The sequence below is a fragment of the Python bivittatus genome, unplaced genomic scaffold (genome assembly GCF_059951505.1).
Source record: "Python bivittatus isolate LINGU-HERP-01145 unplaced genomic scaffold, Pbiv_v1 ctg000090_np1212, whole genome shotgun sequence".
Classification (NCBI taxonomy): domain Eukaryota; kingdom Metazoa; phylum Chordata; class Lepidosauria; order Squamata; family Pythonidae; genus Python; species Python bivittatus.
The window spans coordinates 2,432,411-2,452,245 of NW_028277046.1; the positions used below are offsets into that span (position 1 = coordinate 2,432,411).

Genomic DNA, 19,835 nt, shown 5'->3' on the forward strand with positions numbered 1-19,835 from the left:
ACAATAATAAAAAGGTTAAAAAGCAGGACTTTTGTAGCAGCTTTCGTTGACTAAACAGTCTAAGAGCGATTCCTGAATTTCTCCTTTGAGTTTTATGGGAAGCTCGCACGCTCCTTGGCGGTTACGAGCAACAAGGAACCGGGAAGTCGGACAGATTTGGCGACTCTTCGTTTTAACTCTATGACCGTTTTCCATCTGAGGTCTATGAACAGCGCTCATTTCTGCCTTGGGAGGAAGGAGAGAGGGAAAAAGAGATACGTAACCCGGAAGTATGGTAAGCGATGTGACTCTACACTTTCGAAGATCTATGAATCCTCGAGCTTCCATTGAAATGCCTCTACGGCGGCGGGAAATGCTCTCGCGTGACGTCACCCGCCCGCGCCGGATGTGAAGCGCAGGCCAGACGCCGAGCTTCCGGTCACTCAATCTACGGCAAGTGGGTCGTGTGGAAGCGGCGGTGGCGGTGCCAGGGGCGAGAGGGAAGGTGAGACCGACGTGTTGCGGGGCCCTGCTCCGTTTCTCGCACCCTCAAGCCCGGGGAGGCGGCTCAGGGAGCGGCGGCGGGGCGGAAGGGAGGCCTTCGGATAGAGAGGCGGCCGCTGAGGGTGGCCTACCTCAGAGGGCCGGTGTTATGGCGGCCCACGTTGGAGGAGTGGTGTTCGGCGGGGCGGCCCGTCGTGGTATTTCTGTGGGTTTATTATTATTTCTTGGGAGCTTCAATCTTACTCCGCTGTTTTAAGCTTGGCGAAAACTGAGGTGGGGGTTTTCCTCAGCGTCTCCCCTGAATACCAGGCCCTTTTATACTAAAACGCGGACATTAATGAGGAGACCCGAGTTGAGATCCACCCTCAACTATGCGAGCTCCCTGGGGGACTTTGGGCCAACGGGGCTCTCCCAGCCTAGCCTACCTCACAGGATTGTTGTGGGGAAAGCAGGAGGAACGCGCGCTCCGTATGCTGCCTTGGGCTGAATTCAACGTGTGATGTAAATTTAACATAGAAATAAAAAGCCCACAGGTCCAGTTCCAAATAACCTGCAGGAGAAACTGGTTGCCCAACACAAAGATGGACTGAAATTCCCCATAAATTGGGCAACAGACTGAAAAGCATCTTCCTACGGCCATAACAACGAACAGCACTGAAAATGGCCATAGATGCATCGCTCAGAGCTGATGAGCCGCTAAACTGTGGCTTCGTTTTGGCCTTTGCGTTTTTAGATAGCGCCCCCGGTGAAGCTGTCGGTGTGGATGACGGTGACTTGCGATGCTGTCTCACTGCATGGTTGTGTCCTCTCGTAGTGCCTTTTGTAACACAAATGGGTGATGAAAAGGAATCTTGGAAGGTGAAAACGTTAGATGAAATTCTTCAGGAGAAGAAGCGCCGGAAGGAGCAGGAGGAGAAGGCAGATATAAAGCGCCTCAAAAATGTGAGTTTGGGATTTCGTGTTGTGAGAGTTTTTTTAAAGACTCCCTTCTGCAACTTGCACAGCGACTCTTTTTGAGAATAAGTTGGGGGCAGGTCTTTTTAAAAACGTGCATGTCGCGTGTGTTCGTTTCCATGATATGACAATGCTCAGCACTTTTCACTTTCTCTGTTTAAGTTGATTAGTGCTGTTTCCAGAAAGCCAAAATGAATCTTTTCTTCCTAACCCATCCTAGTCTGATGATCGGGACTCAAAGCGGGATTCCCTTGAAGAGGGAGAGTTAAGGGATCACCGTATGGAGATCACTATCAGGAATTCACCTTACAGGAGAGAAGATTCAATGGACGACAGGTGAGAAAGCAACTACTGGAATGCAGGAAAAGTTAACAAGTATAGCCATATATTGCTTCTTCATTTGAAGGACTTTTCAGTCCCTGACCCCCAACTTCCCAGAGTGCCTTGCAAAAAAAAAAAAAAAACTCTCAGGATGAGCTAGCCTGTTTCAGAAGAGAAGCCAAAAATTGTTGGGTCTGTCGGGGAGCAACAGGAACAGCCTGGGGTGGGGAGGGAATACTTCAAGCAGGGGGATGGCTAGCCCCATTGTGGCCAGCTGTCCGCAGCCTGATTTTCCATCTTCTTGGATTTTCCTTTTTTAGTATTGTTTTAATGCTGGATGCTTTTTTAGTATTGTTTTAATGCTGGATGTATTTGTGTTTTAGATATATTTATAGTTTTTAATGTTTTTTGTAAGTCGCCCAGAGTCCCCTATTGTGGGGGAGATGGGTGGGGGAGAAATCCAACAAATAATAATAATAAGTTCTGCTTCCCTTGATGCTCTTGGCTATGGTCTACTGGAATTGCTGTTGTAGTTTATGGAGAGAGGAGCCTCATGGAGGCTGTTTTTTGGCTAAGCTAATGAAATGGTCCTGCTTTCCTTTACTTGCTTTGCTGGACTTTGAAGCAACTCTGGGGAACTTTTTAGGTGAATGATAGGATAAGAATAGTTTAAGTTGTTTACAAAGCACCTATTCTTACAAAGTTCGTGCACCAATTGGAATCATGACAATGTTATCTTGCAGTCTTAGAGACATAACATAAGAGGAAAAGTAACAGGTTGGGAGGAGGAAGGCAAAATAACTTAGGTACCAGTTCTTCAAGTTGCATGGTTTGTATAAATTCTAGCCAGAGCAGAAGCAATTCACGGAAGACTGAGGGTTCCTTACCTGCTCAGTTTCCTTTCTGAAGCCAACAGGCTTTGAAAAGTGGGGAGATTGGATGACTTGCTACCTTTCTCCAGTCTCACGCATCTTCCCTGTGTTTCTCAAATGGTGTGCTCTGTAGGGGAGAGGAGGACGACTCCCTGGCAATCAAACCACCCCAACAAATGTCACGCAAGGAGAAGGCCCACCACAGAAAAGACGAGAAGCGGAAAGAGAAGCGGCGCCACCGCAGTCACTCAGCAGAAGGTTCTGCTCTTCTCATTTGGGGTCCCCTTGTTGATTTTCCCCTGCTTTTGATCAAACTCTCAGCGCGGTCACAGCCTCAGGGCCACAGCTCCAAAATGGGGAAGAAATGAACAAGGTTCCGAGGTCAGCAAATCCATCTAGAAATCACTTTCTTGTGGCACCGCCTGTTCAGGCATGGCTTAACCTTGTGGTGGTTTAGAATGATGAAATTAGAGGACCTTTTAGCCCCACTCCTTATTAATACAGGAGCTTCTCTACTGCAGCACCTCTAAAAGATGGCGGCCTGTCTTCTGCTTCCAGCAGCGGCCACCTTTAGTTGCGTTCCCCCAGCGTTTGAGGAAGAAAATCAGATCCTGCTCTTAGTTTAGTTAGCGTGTGTGGGTCAGCTGTTGTAGCCCATCCACAGTGTAAGAACAGCCTGCTAAATTAAACACTCTGTTATCCTGCTCCTTGGTGCCCGGAAGCAGCGGTGAAACTTAACCTGGCTTGTTTTTACTTCCTAGTGTTCTGAGATATACTGCTTCGGTATATGGAAGCTCTAGCATTTCTTTCCATAGATACTTTCATAGACAATGAATCTTTTGGGGGATGGGGGGACCCTCCAAACCATCTTCCCAAGTATTTTTTCCCCTATTTTATTATCATATATTTTTGAAAAACATAGATGATACAAAGAGGAAAATCAAGGAGAAATAGCAAAATACAGGCAAATCAGCAACATGTCTGAAATATCCTAAAACTAATTTAGCCTAATAAGTTATTAGAAGCGTATAATGTTGTAAGCGCTCTCATATTCTAATCAAAACCCATGTGTCCCTGGCAACCGTTAAGCTAAAAATGCTTGCTTAACTCAAATCATTAAAAAAAAAGACCCATGCATGAAAGATACATCAAAATTAAGATACGTGCTTTAACACCCAAGTTTTGACTGGGGCCCGATTCCCGATGGGCTTGACTGCAAATCCCATCGTCCCCCAGCACAGCCGCAGACCCTGCTGGCTAGAACAATTTCAGGAAGTGCCCGGGCCGAGGCTAAACCAACAATCTTTTATTTTGTTCCTTTGCTCAATTAAGTTTCCCAATGCCGTTTGCGAGGGAGGGTAACCAACGGTGTGGCCTTTTCTTTGTATCTTTATTACTAGGGAAACATGCTAGGGTGAAAGAGAAAGAACGCGAACATGAACGTAGAAAAAGGCACCGCGAAGAGCAGGATAAGGCCCGCCGCGAATGGGAGAGGCAAAAAAGGAGAGAATTGGCTAGGGAGCACTCACGGAGAGAGAGGTAATTCTTCACCAGCCCCAAATCCAACATTTCTTCCTTAGAATCTCTCCTTGAGCAACGTCTTGTGGATGCTTGCTTGTAGCTCTTATATTCTTTTCCACTGCTGGGAGGGAATCAGCATGATCCTGCAGACAGTGATGTCATCATGGCTTTGTGACTTAAACCAGCATTTCGGTAACAGAGAGGAGTTATCATAGATACGAACCATTTGCTGCAGTTTCTGTGAAGAAATGGGCCTTATACTTAGCAAGTTCATATTCCTTGGGACTTTGATGATGACCTTTTTTAAGCACGATGGGTTACTCGGAATGGCGGGGTGGTGCTTGGAAAGCGTGTGGGGCAAGCTGGCAAATTTTAAAAGTGGCTGGCAGAGCAGATTAGGGGTAGGTGGGTCAGAAGGCGATTGTGGTGCGTCCTCCCCACCTCCTTGCAGATGCCCAGTGAATGTCTAAACCGAAACAGAAAGGCATTTTGATTTGATTAACATTGATAAGTACATTTTGATTTTGAAATGGGGGCGTATTAGCTTTAGAGTAAGAAGATCCCTAAATAAGAGAATGGTGCGATTTCACAACAAATTTTCTACCAGCTATACTTTGCTCCCCAGTAGTCTCCCTTGAGCATCTGGTTGCATTAAAGCTGAGGAAATAAATATTGGGGTCGTACCTGCATTTGGGGTTACAGACAGCCCTGTGTTAATTGCTTTGAGCCTTCTGGACAGTATGGTTGAAATACAAATAGCATATCAATAAATCCGGGAACCAACTTAGGTCAGCTGAATTTCTCTGTTGTTGTGTCTGCCCTTCCCAAAGTTCTGCTAACTGTTTAAAGCTTACAAGAACCAAAGTCTGAAGGTCTGAAGGGAACCAAAGTCCTTAAGTGTCTAGATCACAAGCCTTGAATGTAAGAGTAATAAAAGCAGGATCGCAAGCAACTTCTTGATTGCTTAACTAGACTTTGGAAGCAAATACGCTTCAGATTGGGAAACAAGCCTGCTTTGCTATCATAGAAAGCAGTGATCTGGCACTTTCCTCAAATGATAATGTTGCGTTTCTCTTTTTGGGGGAAAAAACCCATTGATACTAACCTCTGAGTGACAGGCCAGTTGCTTCAAATCCATTACAAGGTGGTTGATCAGCAAGCCTTTGTTTGATTGCAGCTTGAATATATCAGCTGTTTTTTAAATGCTTAATTCTGGGTTTATTTTCCACCTGGGTGAGATTGCTTGAGTGAATAGATCTGCCCATATTTCTTATTCTTTGTATGTTTGATATACTTGTGGCAAGCCTCAACTATGGTAGATTCCCCTTAATGATTCCCCTTAAAATTGGGATAGGCTGTTCCCTGGTGCCTGACAGCTTCCCTTCCATCTCTGACTTAAGTATTTTATTATTAGGCTAAGATTGAGTGTCTGAACATATTATTTTCAAGCTTTGAGCCTGAAGAGCTGTGAGATTTTTGTCTTGAATAGTGTTAATCCTTCCTGCCATTGTTAGTGTCTCATTGTTGCAATGAACAAAGACAAAACTATTGCATTGGCCTCACCCAACTTCTTATGTGAACGCCACTTTCCTATTGCAGAAGCATGTTCTTTCCACATGCTTCTGTGTAGGAAAACTTGGCCTGTGTGTAAAGGGGACCTCGCTCGGAAAATAAATAAGCCATAAATAAGGCTGGCTCTTCTGTAAGAGAAAATGAAACTCAACTGAGCATAACTTAATCACGCAATAGACTGGTAAAATTAATGCGGGTACATGGAAATTCTCTAGGGACCGCTTGGAGCAGCTTGAGCGAAAACGGGAACGGGAGAGGAAATTAAGGGAGCAACAGAAGGAGCAGCGGGAGTTAAAAGAACGGGAGAGGCGAGCAGAAGAAAGGAGAAAAGAACGGGAAGCCAGACGGGAGAGTAAGTAGTCCAGGAAGCAAAATAAGGGGTTGGCTGTGGGCAAGGGATGAGTAATCTGGGAATGAGTGTATGGTAGGGGAGTACCATGGTATACCGTGCGCAAGAGTTATGGGTGAGTTGGGGTTGAAGAGAGCCTCAGAGTGTGCAGAAGTGAAACCAGAGCCAATCTGGAAGGGCAAACGGCCAGCGTGTTGAGAAGGAAGCTAGAAGGTTGAGATCCGTGGGAAGGATGGACTAGACAGGCCAGGTAGATTTTGAACACCAGGGAGGTTCAACTTCAGATGATGTAGCTCGGTCTGGATACAATCAGGTAGCAAGACAGGGTGGGTCTCAACTTGGAGAATTGTGAAGATTGCGTAGGGAGCATCATCATGGGGTAATGACAGGCAGATTCCCTTGTCTCTCTTAGTTTCAGGGCATCATAGGACCATGAGAGAAGACTACGGGGAGAAAGTAAGAATTTGGAGCCGAAGCCCCTTGCGACAACAGAGAGAAAAACTTGAACAGTCAGAAATCAGGAAGCCAGGTAGCTTTTAAATTCATCAGTGGGACTTCCTGAGCTGGTATCATGTTTGAAACCGCCAAGGTGGGAGTGGCTGAAAGTACATTACAGGTTCTATTAATAATAAGTCTGATTTTTTAAAAAAATTCACACGATTCCAGTATCTGCCTGCATGCAGGCCGACTGAAACAGTGTTCCATATTATCCCACTAAGATTTCTTCTGAAAAAGTTGATGTTATTGGTGCTGCACCACATGGACAGAACAGCACAATTGTATCCTACATTTATACTACTTGGAAACAAGGGGAAAGTTATGGTATTGCATAATATAAAATATTCTTCAATCTCCTACATGCTCCCTTCAAAAAAAAAAAAAAATCATGGCTGCCCACCTAGAAAAGGGTCTTGAGTGATCCTATTGAGAGAGAATGAAATGAACAGCTGAAACTGAACTGAAATTTTAAATTTCCCCAATTGCCGTAGTCTGAAAGTGTTTTAAAAGTTTTAGGCCATTGTTGATCTTAAGAAAACAGTTTTTAAATGCCAGATTGTAATCAGTGTATAGCATGCAGCTTGAGAATGCCTCCTTTTGTTCTTCCCTACAGTGAGAGAGGAGAAACCAGAAGGGAAAGACCCTCTTTCAGATCTCCAGGACATCAGTGACAGTGAGCGAAAAACCAGCTCGGCAGAAACTTCGTCAGGTAACCTTTGTGAGGACGCTGACTCAGTGCAGTAGCCCTGTTTGAGCCGCTAGAGATTGCTAATTTTTTTTTTTCCTCTAGGGGAATCTGGATCAGGTTCAGAAGAAGAGGAGGAGGAAGAAGAGGAGGAGGAAGAAGAATCCAGCAGTGAAGAGTCTGAAGATGAGGAAGAGGAAGAGGAGGAAGAAGAGGAGGAGACAGGAAGCAATTCGGAAGAAGTCTCTGAACAGTCAGCTGGTTAGTAGTAGAAAACAACGCCTCTTTTCACAGTGCTGATGTTATTACAGATGGTCCTCGCTTAATGACCCTAATTGGGACTAAGCGACTGTGTTGCTTAGCGACGGCAGTTCTGGCAGTCCCAGTTATGGTGACTGACCCAGTTATGGTGAGGACCTCCTGCTTCTCCTGCCCTACACAAAGTGCCTCTACTTCAACTCCCTCTACCCGCCTATCCCTCCCATCTCTGCCCTTTTGGCTGCTCTGCACAGCATGTCAATGGTGCGCTGAGACTGCTGAAGTGGGGCAGGCTTGCTAGGAGTTGAAGCAGAGGCAGTTCGTGAAGGGCAGGAGAATGTGACCGTGGGGACTCTGCGATGGTTGTAAGTTCGAGGACCAGTCGTAAGTCCATTTTTTCAGCGCTGTCATAATTTCGAACAGTCACTGAACAAATGGTTGTTCAGTGAGGACTACCTGTACTGTGTTCTCTTTCTGCTGCTGTTGAAGCTTGGCAGAACCCAAATATAGGTGTAATGGTAGCAAACCACTGACATTTCTCAACATCCTGGCTTCTTGGGTCAAGCAATCATCCATCAGCCTCCCTTGCTGTGCTAGATTGCAAAACACAGGACTCTTTGGGGTGTTTGTGTGTGTTCAATTTAGCTGTTCTAGATTTCTAAACCACCACAGTGTTGTTGATCTGAATTCGGTTGCCCCTTTCTGCGCTGGCTGCCAAACAGCTTTTACTTGTCTCTGAAGCGTCTCTTTTGCTTGCAGAAGAAGTGAGCGAAGATGAAATGAGCGAAGAAGAGGAACGAGAAAACGGAGACCATCTCCCAGTTGGTAAGGCAGCACATGCAGGATTTGGCTTTCAATTCATTCCACTCCCTTCTGCATGCTTTCTGAGATAGGTCAAAAAGTCAATTTTTCCTCCCAGGCTGATTCACGTTCATTGCGCAAAGACAGAGTTGTGCCAACCGTGGACATCATAGTTAAAAAAAAGCTTGTTTTGCCAATAGTATGCTGTTGGGCCCTTTTCTCAGGCAAATCTAAGTCAGGAGAACTGCTTCTGTTCCCTGCTCCTCAGATTTAACAAACAGCTGCAAAAAACAGATGCTTGATCCTAGCCTCACCTGAATTCTGACTCTGTATTACTTCTTGGTCTGCCTAGCAGTGTTTCCCCAAAACCTTGACTTGCCGCTTCCAAATGGTGCAGTTGCAGAAAAGGAGAGCTCATCTGAATTGCCTTACACTTACTGCATGCTCAAGGTTCTCAAAACTTCTTGAACATTTGAGCAACACGAGCATTACGCTTAATGTGACATAAGGTGGTATTCTCAAAACCTCACGCTTGCTTCTAGGTAGGGTAGCTTAACCAGTCCCACAGCAGTTAAAAACCTTTCCTACCCTACAGATCATGCCAGCCACAGAGGAACAGAGATGACTTCTTGTTTTGGAGTGGCCCAGAGGATAAATAACTTCTTTTTTAATAAGAGTCACAAGCCGTTGATGGCTTTAGAAGTAGGTTGTGAATCTCCTAGAACGTATGATAGGAGTTTAGTGCTTAGAAGCCCTTGTGGCTCGGTTTACTTATTTATTATTTATTGTACGGCACATTCACATCGCAGTTCAAACACCAGAGATAAAATACAAGCTATAAAATATAAAACGATAGACCTATGTCTAGATTACAAATAGAATTTTTTACTTCATTCGTCACAGCCAGGAAATCAGCGAAATCTCCATTATAGGCTCTCTTTTGGCCCTCTGTCACTGTAGATTGGATTGTTTGTTTTTCAGCCCCGCAATCACAATTTGGCGATGCTCTTTTGCCCTACGTATAAAGGATATCTGCACATCAACCACGGCCCGTGCGATTTTGTAGCTCTAAAATACCCAATACAGAGACAAACTTCCCTTTTGGGGGGGGGGGGCAGAACCAATGACTGGCTTCCGTGATTTGATTCTACCATTTAAAGTTACAGAGTCAAGGTTCGACCAGGATTCTGCGGGAAGTGAAGCCGAGGAAGAGGATGCTGGCGAAGGAAGCCCGCAGTCCAACGCCATGACGGAAGGCGAATATCTTCCTGACTCGCCCATCTCCTCGCCCGTAGAGCTGAAGCAAGAGCTGCCCAAATATCTCCCAGCCCTTCAGGTGAGATGGACCTTGTAAATTCCTCATCCCACGGAGCCTGAGCTCCTTGGCCCGCTGTTCGTTTTGAATTTGTATTTTGTATAGGACAGACAGGCTGGCAGAGCGCATCCATGAACACCAACTAGCAGTCAGAAGCCAAGCTCAGAGAACCCCAAGGACTCCACTCTTTTGTATTTATTGATACAATTTATAATAGCCGCCCATCTCACAAACAAGCGGTGCGCAACAGGGCTAAAACAATTAATAAATACGTTAACAGATATAAAGACCACAATTGGTCAGAGAAGTCAGGGCTTCTTTACAGGATTCGCTCGGAGTGGTCATTTATCGATTTTCCTGGGCTCCTGAAGCTCCTCAGTTGAAGGGAACTCAGGCCAGCAGACGTCCCAACCATTGTAAATTGGATTAAAAGCATACAATAGGCATGATGGTTAAACAGCAGCAAACACATTAATCAAAAATAGCAACATTAGTCCCCTTCTAGCTGAGCAGGGCTATAGATGGGAGACAGCTCTTCCTAATCCAGGGACTAGCGAATTTTTGGTCTTTATTATATTTTAAAAAAAATCTATAACCTGTTGCTATACCCCTAGATCTCCAAGTGGGATATCCCCAGAGGGAATGAAGAAGACACTGAAATAAAATAATCTAAAAAAAAAAAAAAAGGAGTTTAGCTTCCTTTGCTTCGTGCCTACCAATCTTCAAATCGTGACGATTTTTTAAAAAAGGGAGAAAGGATGTGTTCATTTGCTTCGTTTGCTCTTCTTGCACAGGGCTGCCGCAGCGTGGAAGAATTTCAGTGCTTGAACCGGATCGAGGAAGGGACTTACGGCGTGGTGTACAGAGCGAAAGACAAAAAAACAGGTGGGTTTTTTGGAGGGAGCATGGCAAGTATTGAACCTGAGGATTTCTGGATGCAGAGCAGGCTAGGGTGATTGGTGCAGCCCTTCCCTAATTCTTCACTTCCGTTTTAAGCAAAAATTGGTACCCATAAAAAGTCAGTGTGGTGTACCGGTGAAGGTGTTGGGCTATGAGTGGAGAGACCCAGATTCTCATCCAGCAACAGTCACAAAAGCTTCCTGGGCCAGTCCCTCTTTCTGAGTCCAACCTACCTCACAAGGTTGTTGTGAAGAAGAGGAGGAGGAGGGAGTGCTCTGAACACCCCCTTGAGCTCCTGAACAAAAGGCAAGATGTAGGAATAAATATCACATCCTTGGGCCCAGGATTGTACTTTTAGTCGATCCTTTTCCTGCCTGCTCTGCTGTTTTCCTAAAACGAGCTGCTGATTCATTTTTAATTAAATTCATTAAAAATGAATAATAATTCATTCTTGAGTCTCAGCCTCCCACGTTTTTGAAAATTATTTGGTCAGGCACGCTGTAGCTTGGAGATCGAGCAACTCGTTTGCAGACAGGCGTTCCTGGGCTCAGGCTGCAAATTCTGAATTTAAAAAATACCCCGTGTGGTTCTGAAATACTCCGTTTCCTTTTCATTGCGTGGTACTGGGCTCCCCCAAACTGATCTTTGCAGTTTGCAGTCATCTGCAACCGAGGCATAATCAGGGCCCCCTTTAACGGGCTGCCGGGCGGAGAGCTAAGCTGCCTGCAGTCAAAATGGCGCTCTTTTTTTTTCCAGATGAAATTGTGGCCCTGAAGCGGTTAAAAATGGAGAAGGAGAAAGAAGGTTTTCCTATTACTTCCTTAAGAGAGATCAACACCATTCTCAAAGCTCAGCACCCAAATATTGTCACTGTTCGGGTAAGCGCGCTAGGATTGCAGGGGCGAGCGTTATCCCACACACCTCACAATCTCTTCCAAGGAATGGTTTTGCTGCCCCCCGCCAATCCTTTCTGGATCTGGACACGTCTTGGTTTCTTTCTCTCGCTCAGGAAATATATTGGAGGTAACATAATGAGCCAGAATGGCGGGGTAGGGGGGGGAATAGAAAACTTTGTCAACGTTTAAGCAGAGATTCGAAGCCACTTCTATTAAATCATTTAAAAGGGGTTGTAAAGAGGTTTCCTGAATATCACACGGTCATCGTAGGCAGTCAGTCTTGTTCTTCCCTGGCACAAAATACTTATAAACTCCAGTGGGTGGATGTTTTCCTAATTAAGCCCCAGCCCTCCACCCTGCTCAAATGCCACCCCTCCAAAAATAAACTGGAAGGAGGTGTCCCATGTTGTTATGCTTTGTCTGACAGTTCTAATACCCAACCATCCCAAAACCCCTGCATTTGTGCATCTGTGTGTAGCCTGCTTTGGCAAAGTATTTCACGCCTTTATAAAATGGCAGGGGCTGACCTGTGCCTCCTCACCTAATCCCACCACACTGGGTCACCCCCTTTCTTTTTGAACTGTCTTAGAGAGAGATCAGTTCTCAGCAGTCCCTTCCCCCTCCAGATGTTGGGATGGGACATAGGCTAAGAAATGAAATAGGAATAGAAATAGGATGGAATTGGAATGGAAATTAAATGGAAATGGAATGGAATCCAAAAGTCCCAGTTCAACTTAAGTCTCGTGATTTCATCCTGCCCAAGCGGACACACGGATGTTTTCGCCCCTCTGCTGGGAAAATCAAGGCGGAGGGAAGCACTTCCCTGGACAAATCCTTCCGTGCTCTTTGAACAGATTGTTTTTCAGCAGCCGCGAAAGAACGGCAGCAAGCAAGTGGGCACGAGAGGGGGTTACCACTGCGTCCTTTTCTCTTGGCATCTAGGAGATTGTCGTGGGGAGCAACATGGACAAGATCTACATCGTGATGAACTACGTCGAGCACGACCTCAAAAGCTTGATGGAAACCATGAAACAGCCCTTTCTGCCAGGTGAGACACGCACCCCTCTCTTCTCCGGCGTGAGAGAGACCCCGAGGACACGGCCTTTTCCCTCCCCTCTTAACGCCTCCCGCTTTTCTTGCAGGGGAAGTGAAAACCTTGATGATTCAATTGCTCCGGGGGGTGAAACACCTCCACGACAACTGGATTCTGCACCGGGACTTGAAAACCTCTAACCTGCTCTTGAGTCATGCTGGGATTTTAAAAGTAAGCTTTTCGAGTTTGCATTCCCTTGCGCTGAAAACGGCTTGTCCTAATGCAAACCCATCACTCCGCTTAAAAACAGAAGCCGGTTATGGAGATTTGGCCCTGCTCATTTCTAATGAGCGCTGCGGTTAAGGGCAGGGAAAGGGTTTCCCCCATGCCCGAGGCGGATCAAGAATAGGGAAATCCCTAAAAATCAAGGGACCCCCGTGGCCCAGTCAAGCGCACTGAGTGGTTTTATTAAAGATTTTCACAGAAATAAAAGATAAACATGAAATAATATGAAGTTGAGAAAAAGAGAAAAGTGTCAAAAGTCATGCAAATAGTCAAAAAGGAAAGATATTTAAAGAAGCGACTTTGGATCTTCTTCACAGCAATTGCAAACTTTCTCTCTCTCTTCTCCCTCTTTAAAATCACACCCTCATTCCCTTCTTCAACCCTTTTGAATCAGCACATTCATACATCACCAGGTCATCTTTTCCTGCTCTCAGCAAAAAGCCCAGAAGAAGGTTTCCCATCTTTAATGAAAGTTGTTGTCTTATCCCTGATCAAACAGGTCAATTTTGCCATTTCTGCAAAGTCTTGTCACCTTAGCATCGCTTAGCGGTTATACTCTGACAGGGAAGGGGAAATGGGAAAGAGGAGAACGCAGTAGGGTTTCCGAAGTGTCAGGCATGTCAGCCACAGTTCCCAAAGCTTCTGGATTCCCCCCCTCCCAATCTTGAAACGGCCCCTATTCGAATCAAGCTGCCATCAGATATTGTTGGGTGTTATTAATGAACGTTAGCGCGTCTTTTCCAACAAGTCCTTCTGTTCTCATCTTCAGGTTGGAGATTTTGGACTGGCCCGAGAATACGGTTCTCCCTTAAAGCCGTACACCCCCGTCGTCGTGACGTTGTGGTACCGTGCCCCCGAGCTCTTACTCGGAGCCAAGGTTTGTGATACGTGGAGCTGCTGGCGGAGATTTTTAAATTGGCAGCTCTTATTCGTATTTGGGTTCCCTTGGATGAGCGTCACGGAGTTGGTTGCCTTTGACTTGTACGAAGGGGCAAAGATCTTCTTGGCTGTAGCTCGACGCGAGGAAGTTTTCTTTTTGGCTTTTAAACCTGGGCTTCCTAAAAACTGATGTAGATGTCTTTGAGCCAGAGGGGTTGGGAATGTATTGTCCAACATTCTCTTCCCTGAATCTCCCAGTCAAATGATTGCGTTAGGATGATGGAGAAGAAGAAATCCAAAAATAAATACAGCTTAACTTTGGAATGCATGAGGAAGGAACGAGAAAGCTGCTGATTCGTTAACTTCATGTTTTCCTCCCTTACTCGGGTCACTGTCTGAACAGCTTCCCTGGAATGTGAGGTCACCATCTGGCAATGGGCTTGGTCTAAAAATTCCCCTCGTCCCAGCCAGCGTGGCCGATGGTGAGGCATGCTGGGAGCTGTAGTCCAGGAGCATCCGGAGGGACTAAGTGACAAGCAGAGGTGCCAATCAGAGAGGCGCAAAATCTTTTCTAGTTTCTGTCATTTCCACCCCAAACTGGGCTGTTCTAATCTTATTGGTTGTTCTAAATTTCTAATTACAAAAAGAAAAAAAAATACATAAGAGCACTTTAACAAAAAAAGTGAAAAAAATACAACAGAGAAAGTTAATCTATCATCATAACAATAAACAACTACAGTTTTATATATGCTTATCTAATACAAATATAATTCAAGTACATATATATTTCTAATAGATTTATAGGACTGTCATCTTTTTAACCTACTGTCTTGTATAAATGAGTCTCATATTTCATTATACTTGTCGATACAAAGTCTGGGCTGTTCCAGTCTTAAAGGAAGTGTCCCAAACTCTTTCACACGCTTCTGGATGGGCCCCCCTCAGTGGATTTCCCTCTCCACTTCTCTTTTCCAGGAATATTCCACAGCCATCGATATGTGGTCCGTGGGCTGTATTTTCGGAGAGCTGTTAACCCAGAAGCCGCTTTTTCCAGGAAAATCCGAAATAGACCAAATTAACAAAGTTTTTAAAGTAAGTCTGTGGTTCTCCCCGTCCATATTTAAGGATTGGTTGTGATGCTTTATAATAGGATCCAATAACATTGTCACTCGATAACATACACACACGCACACACACATCTCAATTCCAAGCTTGCAGTTTGCAATTGTTAAGGTTTACAGTGGGAAAAGAGCTTTGAATGTTGGATCCCAACCCTGTGAAATATACCGCGGTCCCTTCTTTGGGGTTTTAGGCAATTTGCATAACTTTGATAACAAATGGAGCTGTGGTGAGATGGACTGTATTGGGCCTGCAGGGTTGTGGCAAGTACAGATGCAGGGGTTTATTCAGTAAAACATGGTGTAAATTTGGTCATCGAGAATCCAGATAGATAAATAGGATCCATTCGGCTACTATTCCTGTTGTAATTATTATTTTTTGTTTGATTATTCCCCCCTCCTTTTTTTTTTTTTTTTTTTTTTTTAAAGAACCGTCTCTAAACCAGCTTCCTAAAGTTTTCCTTTCTTCTGTTAAAGGACCTGGGAACTCCGAGTGAAAAAATCTGGCCAGGGTATAACGAGCTACCAGCGGTAAAGAAGATGACGTTCACTGAGTACCCGTATAACAACCTTCGCAAACGGTTCGGTGCCCTCCTTTCGGATCAGGGATTTGACCTCATGAATAAGTGAGTGGGGGGCTCCTTTCAAGAAAGCAAGAAATGAGATTTTTGCGGGGATTAGAATGGGACCCAAATCCAGGCCAGAGTTAGATGAGCAGAGGGGCAGCTGTAGTTCTCCGGGGAATTTTGACAGTTGGTCCCCATCCGGGTTGACCATTAGCCTCTCATCTGAAGGCTTTTTTTAAAAAAAAAATTTCCTACATTTGGGTAAAATCCAGGTTTTTTGTTTCCCCCAGTCCACTGATCCACGCTCAGCAGCTGACACCAAGCAAAGCCATTGTAATCTCCTGTAATGCCCCCCGTGCAATTTCACTCCAGGGCATTGTGGGAAATGGAAAACAGGCAATCATATGCTTTTCCAGCGGGGGGCAGCACCTAGCCAATCTTGGTCAAGCCTGGGCGCAGGGACTGAAGGATAGGAAATTGAAAAATCTTCTGGGAAGAAGGCCATGAAAAAAATGACGTCATTGCCCTGAAAATGACATACCTCGACTAAAATCTTTATTTTTTAATCCCTTGTGTAGAACCAATATAATTCTATAAAGCAGTGGTGAAAATGCTGGTAGGTTCAGGTTGCAGAACAGCCTGGCTTGAGAGATGGATCAGTGGTCTTCCAATATTTATTCAATATCCACCCCTCATTGAAATAATCCCAGGGTGTATGCACCGTAGAGGACTAAGTTTCTCAACCTTGGCAACTTTGTAATGCGTGGACTTCAACTCCCAGAATTCCCCAGCCAGCATGCTGGCTGGGGAATTCTGGGAGTTGAAGTCCACGCATTACAAAGTTGCCAAGGTTGAGAAACACTGGTATAGGACCTCATTTCTCCAAGGTATGAAATTATAGTCTACTAATTAAGATTATTAGTAGAATCTTCTTTAAGTAGCATCTCTATCTTCCCCTTCTCACCATCTTCTCTTTCCCAGCACAGCAAACGTGAGCAATTACCATCAGGGGCTTGAGGCCCAGATTTAAGGAGGGGGGAAAAAAAACTTCTTAAAAACCGGTGCTGAAGTTTCATCCAAACATAAAGCAGAATGTCCACTAACCTGGACGGCCGAATCACAGAACGGTTACCTTTGATAAGCGCAGGATCCACCCTGCGATTTGGACATTTTATTTTATTTTCTCAAGTCCATCTCATGCCAGCCACTCTGGGCAGCTAACACAATTTAAAACTATTGCGGGGGGGGGAAGCAATGTATCGATCGGTTTGCTTGTTTGTGTCTTTATTTATTCAGTCAATGGATATGGCTGCCCGTTGGCCGAGCACGCACGCTCCCTTTTCCTTGGCCGTCTCAGTTCGTTTATTGCCTGCTTCTGCTCTTTTCCAGATTCTTGACCTACTACCCCGGGAGAAGGATCACTGCCGAAGACGGCTTAAAGCACGAATATTTCCGTGAGACCCCGCTACCCATTGACCCCTCCATGTTTCCAACGTGGCCAGCCAAAAGCGAACAGCAGCGAGTGAAACGGGGTACAAGCCCACGGCCCCCAGAAGGAGGCCTAGGGTACAGTCAGCTGGTAAGTCCACCCAGGGAATATCATTGTAAAGAACCAAATCTTTGCTGGTTGAGGAGAGAGGGTGTTTTTGACGGGGTGGGGGAAGGAAAACCACTTTGGATCATGACTTGGGGAGCTTAAAACACAACCAGATACCTGCCATTACTCGAGTCTGTATACCGCAGAGGGCTAAAGGAGTATTTATGGTCGGCTAACAATGGACCAGGGGTTGTGGGGGGGGTCAAAAGCAACTTTTCCTTAGCGCTTTTCTGCCAAGAGGCAAATGTTAAGCAGTCAGCAGGATTAGACACCTACGCGTGGAACCTTTTGCCACGTGTGACTTGCAGGGCAGATTGAAAACCTCTCTGCTTAAAAAAGGTCTTCGGTAGCAGCAAAAGGAGGGCCCCAGTGAGAGAATATGGCTTTAATGCTGATTTTCCCAGGAAAACTTCTGTAAATTCAGGAAACTTCTAGCTAGATGGACCAGAGAGTAGCTTGTGAATCTCAAAAGTCCCGCTTTAACCATCCTGAAGATTATTCCTCCTCCTGTTTGATTCTGTCTAATCTTCTCTGAAGGCCATGTAAGTTGGCGTCTGCTGCTATATCATGTGGCAGTGAGTTCCGCAGTTAGCTGTTGGAAGAATGTCCTTTTTCCAGATCACCCACTCTTCAGTTTCCTTGGATGATCCCTGTCTCCTGCTTCTCTCCATGTAATTCCTCCACGCGTTGCCTGATTTCCTGAACCTCTGTTGCCACCCACTCTGACCGCACCCATCTTTTTTCCCCTAAACTGAAAGGTCTTGCGGAAGCTGTTCCAAGTCCTCAGTTATATGACTGTCTACTGCTTTGAGGCTTCTGGATCACGTACAATCCGACCCGTTTGCATGAGGCGCAATGAGTGTGATGGCTTTCTTTTTCATCCCTTGGCTAACGATTTTTACCATGGATTTCTAGAATATTTGACCCAAAATGTATCATAACTTTGCCCTGAACATTTGCCAGGTCGAAAAACTCTGCTGCTTTTTGCGATATGTTGTCTCTATTATCATCATCATCATCATTATTATTGTCATTATTAGAAATCCAGCTGCTATTATTAGAGATCAAATCCAGCTCCTTGGTAAAAATCCTGCTAATTTATTCTGAGATCTCTCATTTTCTTCTGCCTTTCTGTTTCCTGCCACTTAGCTAATACCCACCCATTACAGGATTTCGTCCTCTCCTCCCCGATTGCAAAATGTATTGTGGTCTCGGTGGTGAAACATTTTATCTGAAGCCTTGGCAAGCTTCCTTGGAATTCCCTAGCAGCCGTCCACAATCTGCAGATAACCATACACTGATAGAATATTTACACATCTGGGGTGTGTGTGTCCTTTTGCCTTCCCAGGGTGACGATGACCTAAAAGATACTGGTTTCCATCTGACGACCACAAACCAAGGAGCGTCCGCAGCAGGACCTGGTTTCAGCCTGAAGTTTTAAACAGAGGGGCCGGAAAATCTTTAGAGCGAAAGCAGAAGGAAGCGAATTCTTGTTCTCTGTGGGGAACGTTGGCAAGCGTCGTGCTTTTTACGGAAGGCTGCTTTGATTCTTTGCAGAATATTTTCTGCAGTCGGGACCTGCTTCTGGGTCAGAGTAGAGAACGTTGGATTTCGTTCCAAGGGTTGGAATTATTGTGAAAAGCCAAGGACCCTTTTGGGAAAAACCACCACTACCGTCACCATCATCACCACAAAATCCCAGATAACTTCAGGAACTATTTTTTTTTTTTTTAAAAAAAACCTTGTTTCTATTTATGTTTTCCCATTCAGATGGGTTTTGTTTTTTCTCGCTTGTACATATGTAGAATAAAAAGAAAATGATTTTTAATTGTTTACTCGGTGTAAATTACCTTGTTTTCTTCCCTCACTTCGATCTTTGGCTTGCCCAAAAATAGATTGCATTTTAACACTGGGTACACTCCTATTTTCACCCTCCATTCCAAAACCACTTTGCTCCCTTCAGAATCACCTAATTGTGTGTCTCAATACACATAACAGAATGAGCTAGGAATTATAAGGTAGTGAGTTAAAGAGGATAAAAGATCTAGCTTTCAACTGGTCCCTGTTCTGGCTTATCGATTTCTCAGCCCAGAAAGAAGAAAGATACGTAGAAAGAAATGTTTGGAGATCTGCATGTAATGTTTTTACCGCTCTTGGACATGGAGAAAAATTCAGCGAAACTTTCTGATCCTCTCAAGGATGAATTTTTTAAAAAAGTGGAAAGTTAAGTTTCTAGCCTTCTCTGCAGGTCTTAAAAGGGTTGCCCACTCACTGAGTTGGGTGGCCGCCTTGAAAATGTGGTGATACGTCACATCAGTTGCTGTGTGTGAGAGAGTGGGAGAGGAGAAAGAAAATGCAAATCGTAATAGCATAATTTGGCTTTTTGCAATGCCTCTGGTCTAGTTGTTAGCGGTCAACCGTGCTGTAAGGTAAGTTATTACTTTCAAGATCTGTGTTTCAAACGCAGATGCCTCCCAGTTCAGGTCAATTTTAGACACAACTTTCTTTGCCCCTTTCTTCAAACAGACCAAGGGCCAGCGGAGGATCCCTATTCCAAACAGCAAAAGCTGTGCAGAGGCCCGGAGAAGAGAATAGTTGTGTGTTAAAGAAAATGGATTAAATTTTGCAGTGCCTTCTGAATGCAGAAGCACCCAGCAGGACTGTTTTGGGGTTATATGAATGCCTCCTGTCCAACCATTAATCTTTGAGGGAGATACCAACAGCCTGGAAACAAATCCGTAACTCCGCGTAGAAGAGAACATAAGTCGGGTCCTGCTGCATTACACAACACAGTCGTAGAGTTGGTCAGCCTCATGAATTTCTAAATTAAAAAAGAATAAACGTGACACCCTTTAGCAGTGAGTTCCAACCGTTAACTTCCTCTTGGGCCTTAGTTGTGTTCTCAAAGCCAGTCATTTAATACATATCTATT

General features: G+C 44.9%; 1 protein-coding gene across 7 annotated transcripts; it reads left to right on the forward strand.

The window, feature by feature from the left end:
- The first annotated feature begins 397 nt into the window (after window positions 1–397).
- On the forward strand, window positions 398–18,720 carry LOC103055790 (cyclin-dependent kinase 11B). 7 transcript variants are annotated; one of them, XM_088136721.1, is made up of 20 exons: window positions 398–484; window positions 1,298–1,425; window positions 1,658–1,773; window positions 2,764–2,888; window positions 4,031–4,169; window positions 5,939–6,075; window positions 6,485–6,601; window positions 7,184–7,279; window positions 7,361–7,516; window positions 8,273–8,338; window positions 9,475–9,650; window positions 10,424–10,514; window positions 11,286–11,407; window positions 12,368–12,473; window positions 12,568–12,689; window positions 13,513–13,620; window positions 14,598–14,714; window positions 15,218–15,366; window positions 16,696–16,885; window positions 18,252–18,719. In XM_088136721.1, exons 2-20 carry the CDS (start codon window positions 1,315–1,317, stop codon window positions 18,342–18,344), a joined length of 2,337 nt encoding a protein of 778 aa, XP_087992847.1. In that variant the 5' UTR covers window positions 398–484; window positions 1,298–1,314; the 3' UTR covers window positions 18,345–18,719. The 7 variants fall into 7 exon arrangements, with proteins under 7 accessions (XP_087992847.1, XP_087992849.1, XP_087992850.1 ...); XM_088136723.1 differs by having other exon boundaries at window positions 9,481–9,650; XM_088136722.1 differs by having other exon boundaries at window positions 410–484; window positions 1,217–1,425.
- The last annotated feature ends 1,115 nt before the right edge of the window (window positions 18,721–19,835 follow it).

What these genes read in the sequence shown, in the direction of transcription:
- LOC103055790 (XM_088136721.1), top strand. Translation starts at nt 1,315, where the DNA reads ATGGGTGATGAAAAGGAATCTTGGAAGGTGAAAACGTTAGATGAAATT. An exon ending in CCGCAGTCACTCAGCAGAAG is followed by an intron (nt 2,889 to 4,030) that starts GTTCTGCTCTTC and finishes CTTTATTACTAG; the next exon opens with GGAAACATGCTAGGGTGAAA. An exon ending in GTCAGAAATCAGGAAGCCAG is followed by an intron (nt 6,602 to 7,183) that starts GTAGCTTTTAAA and finishes TCTTCCCTACAG; the next exon opens with TGAGAGAGGAGAAACCAGAA.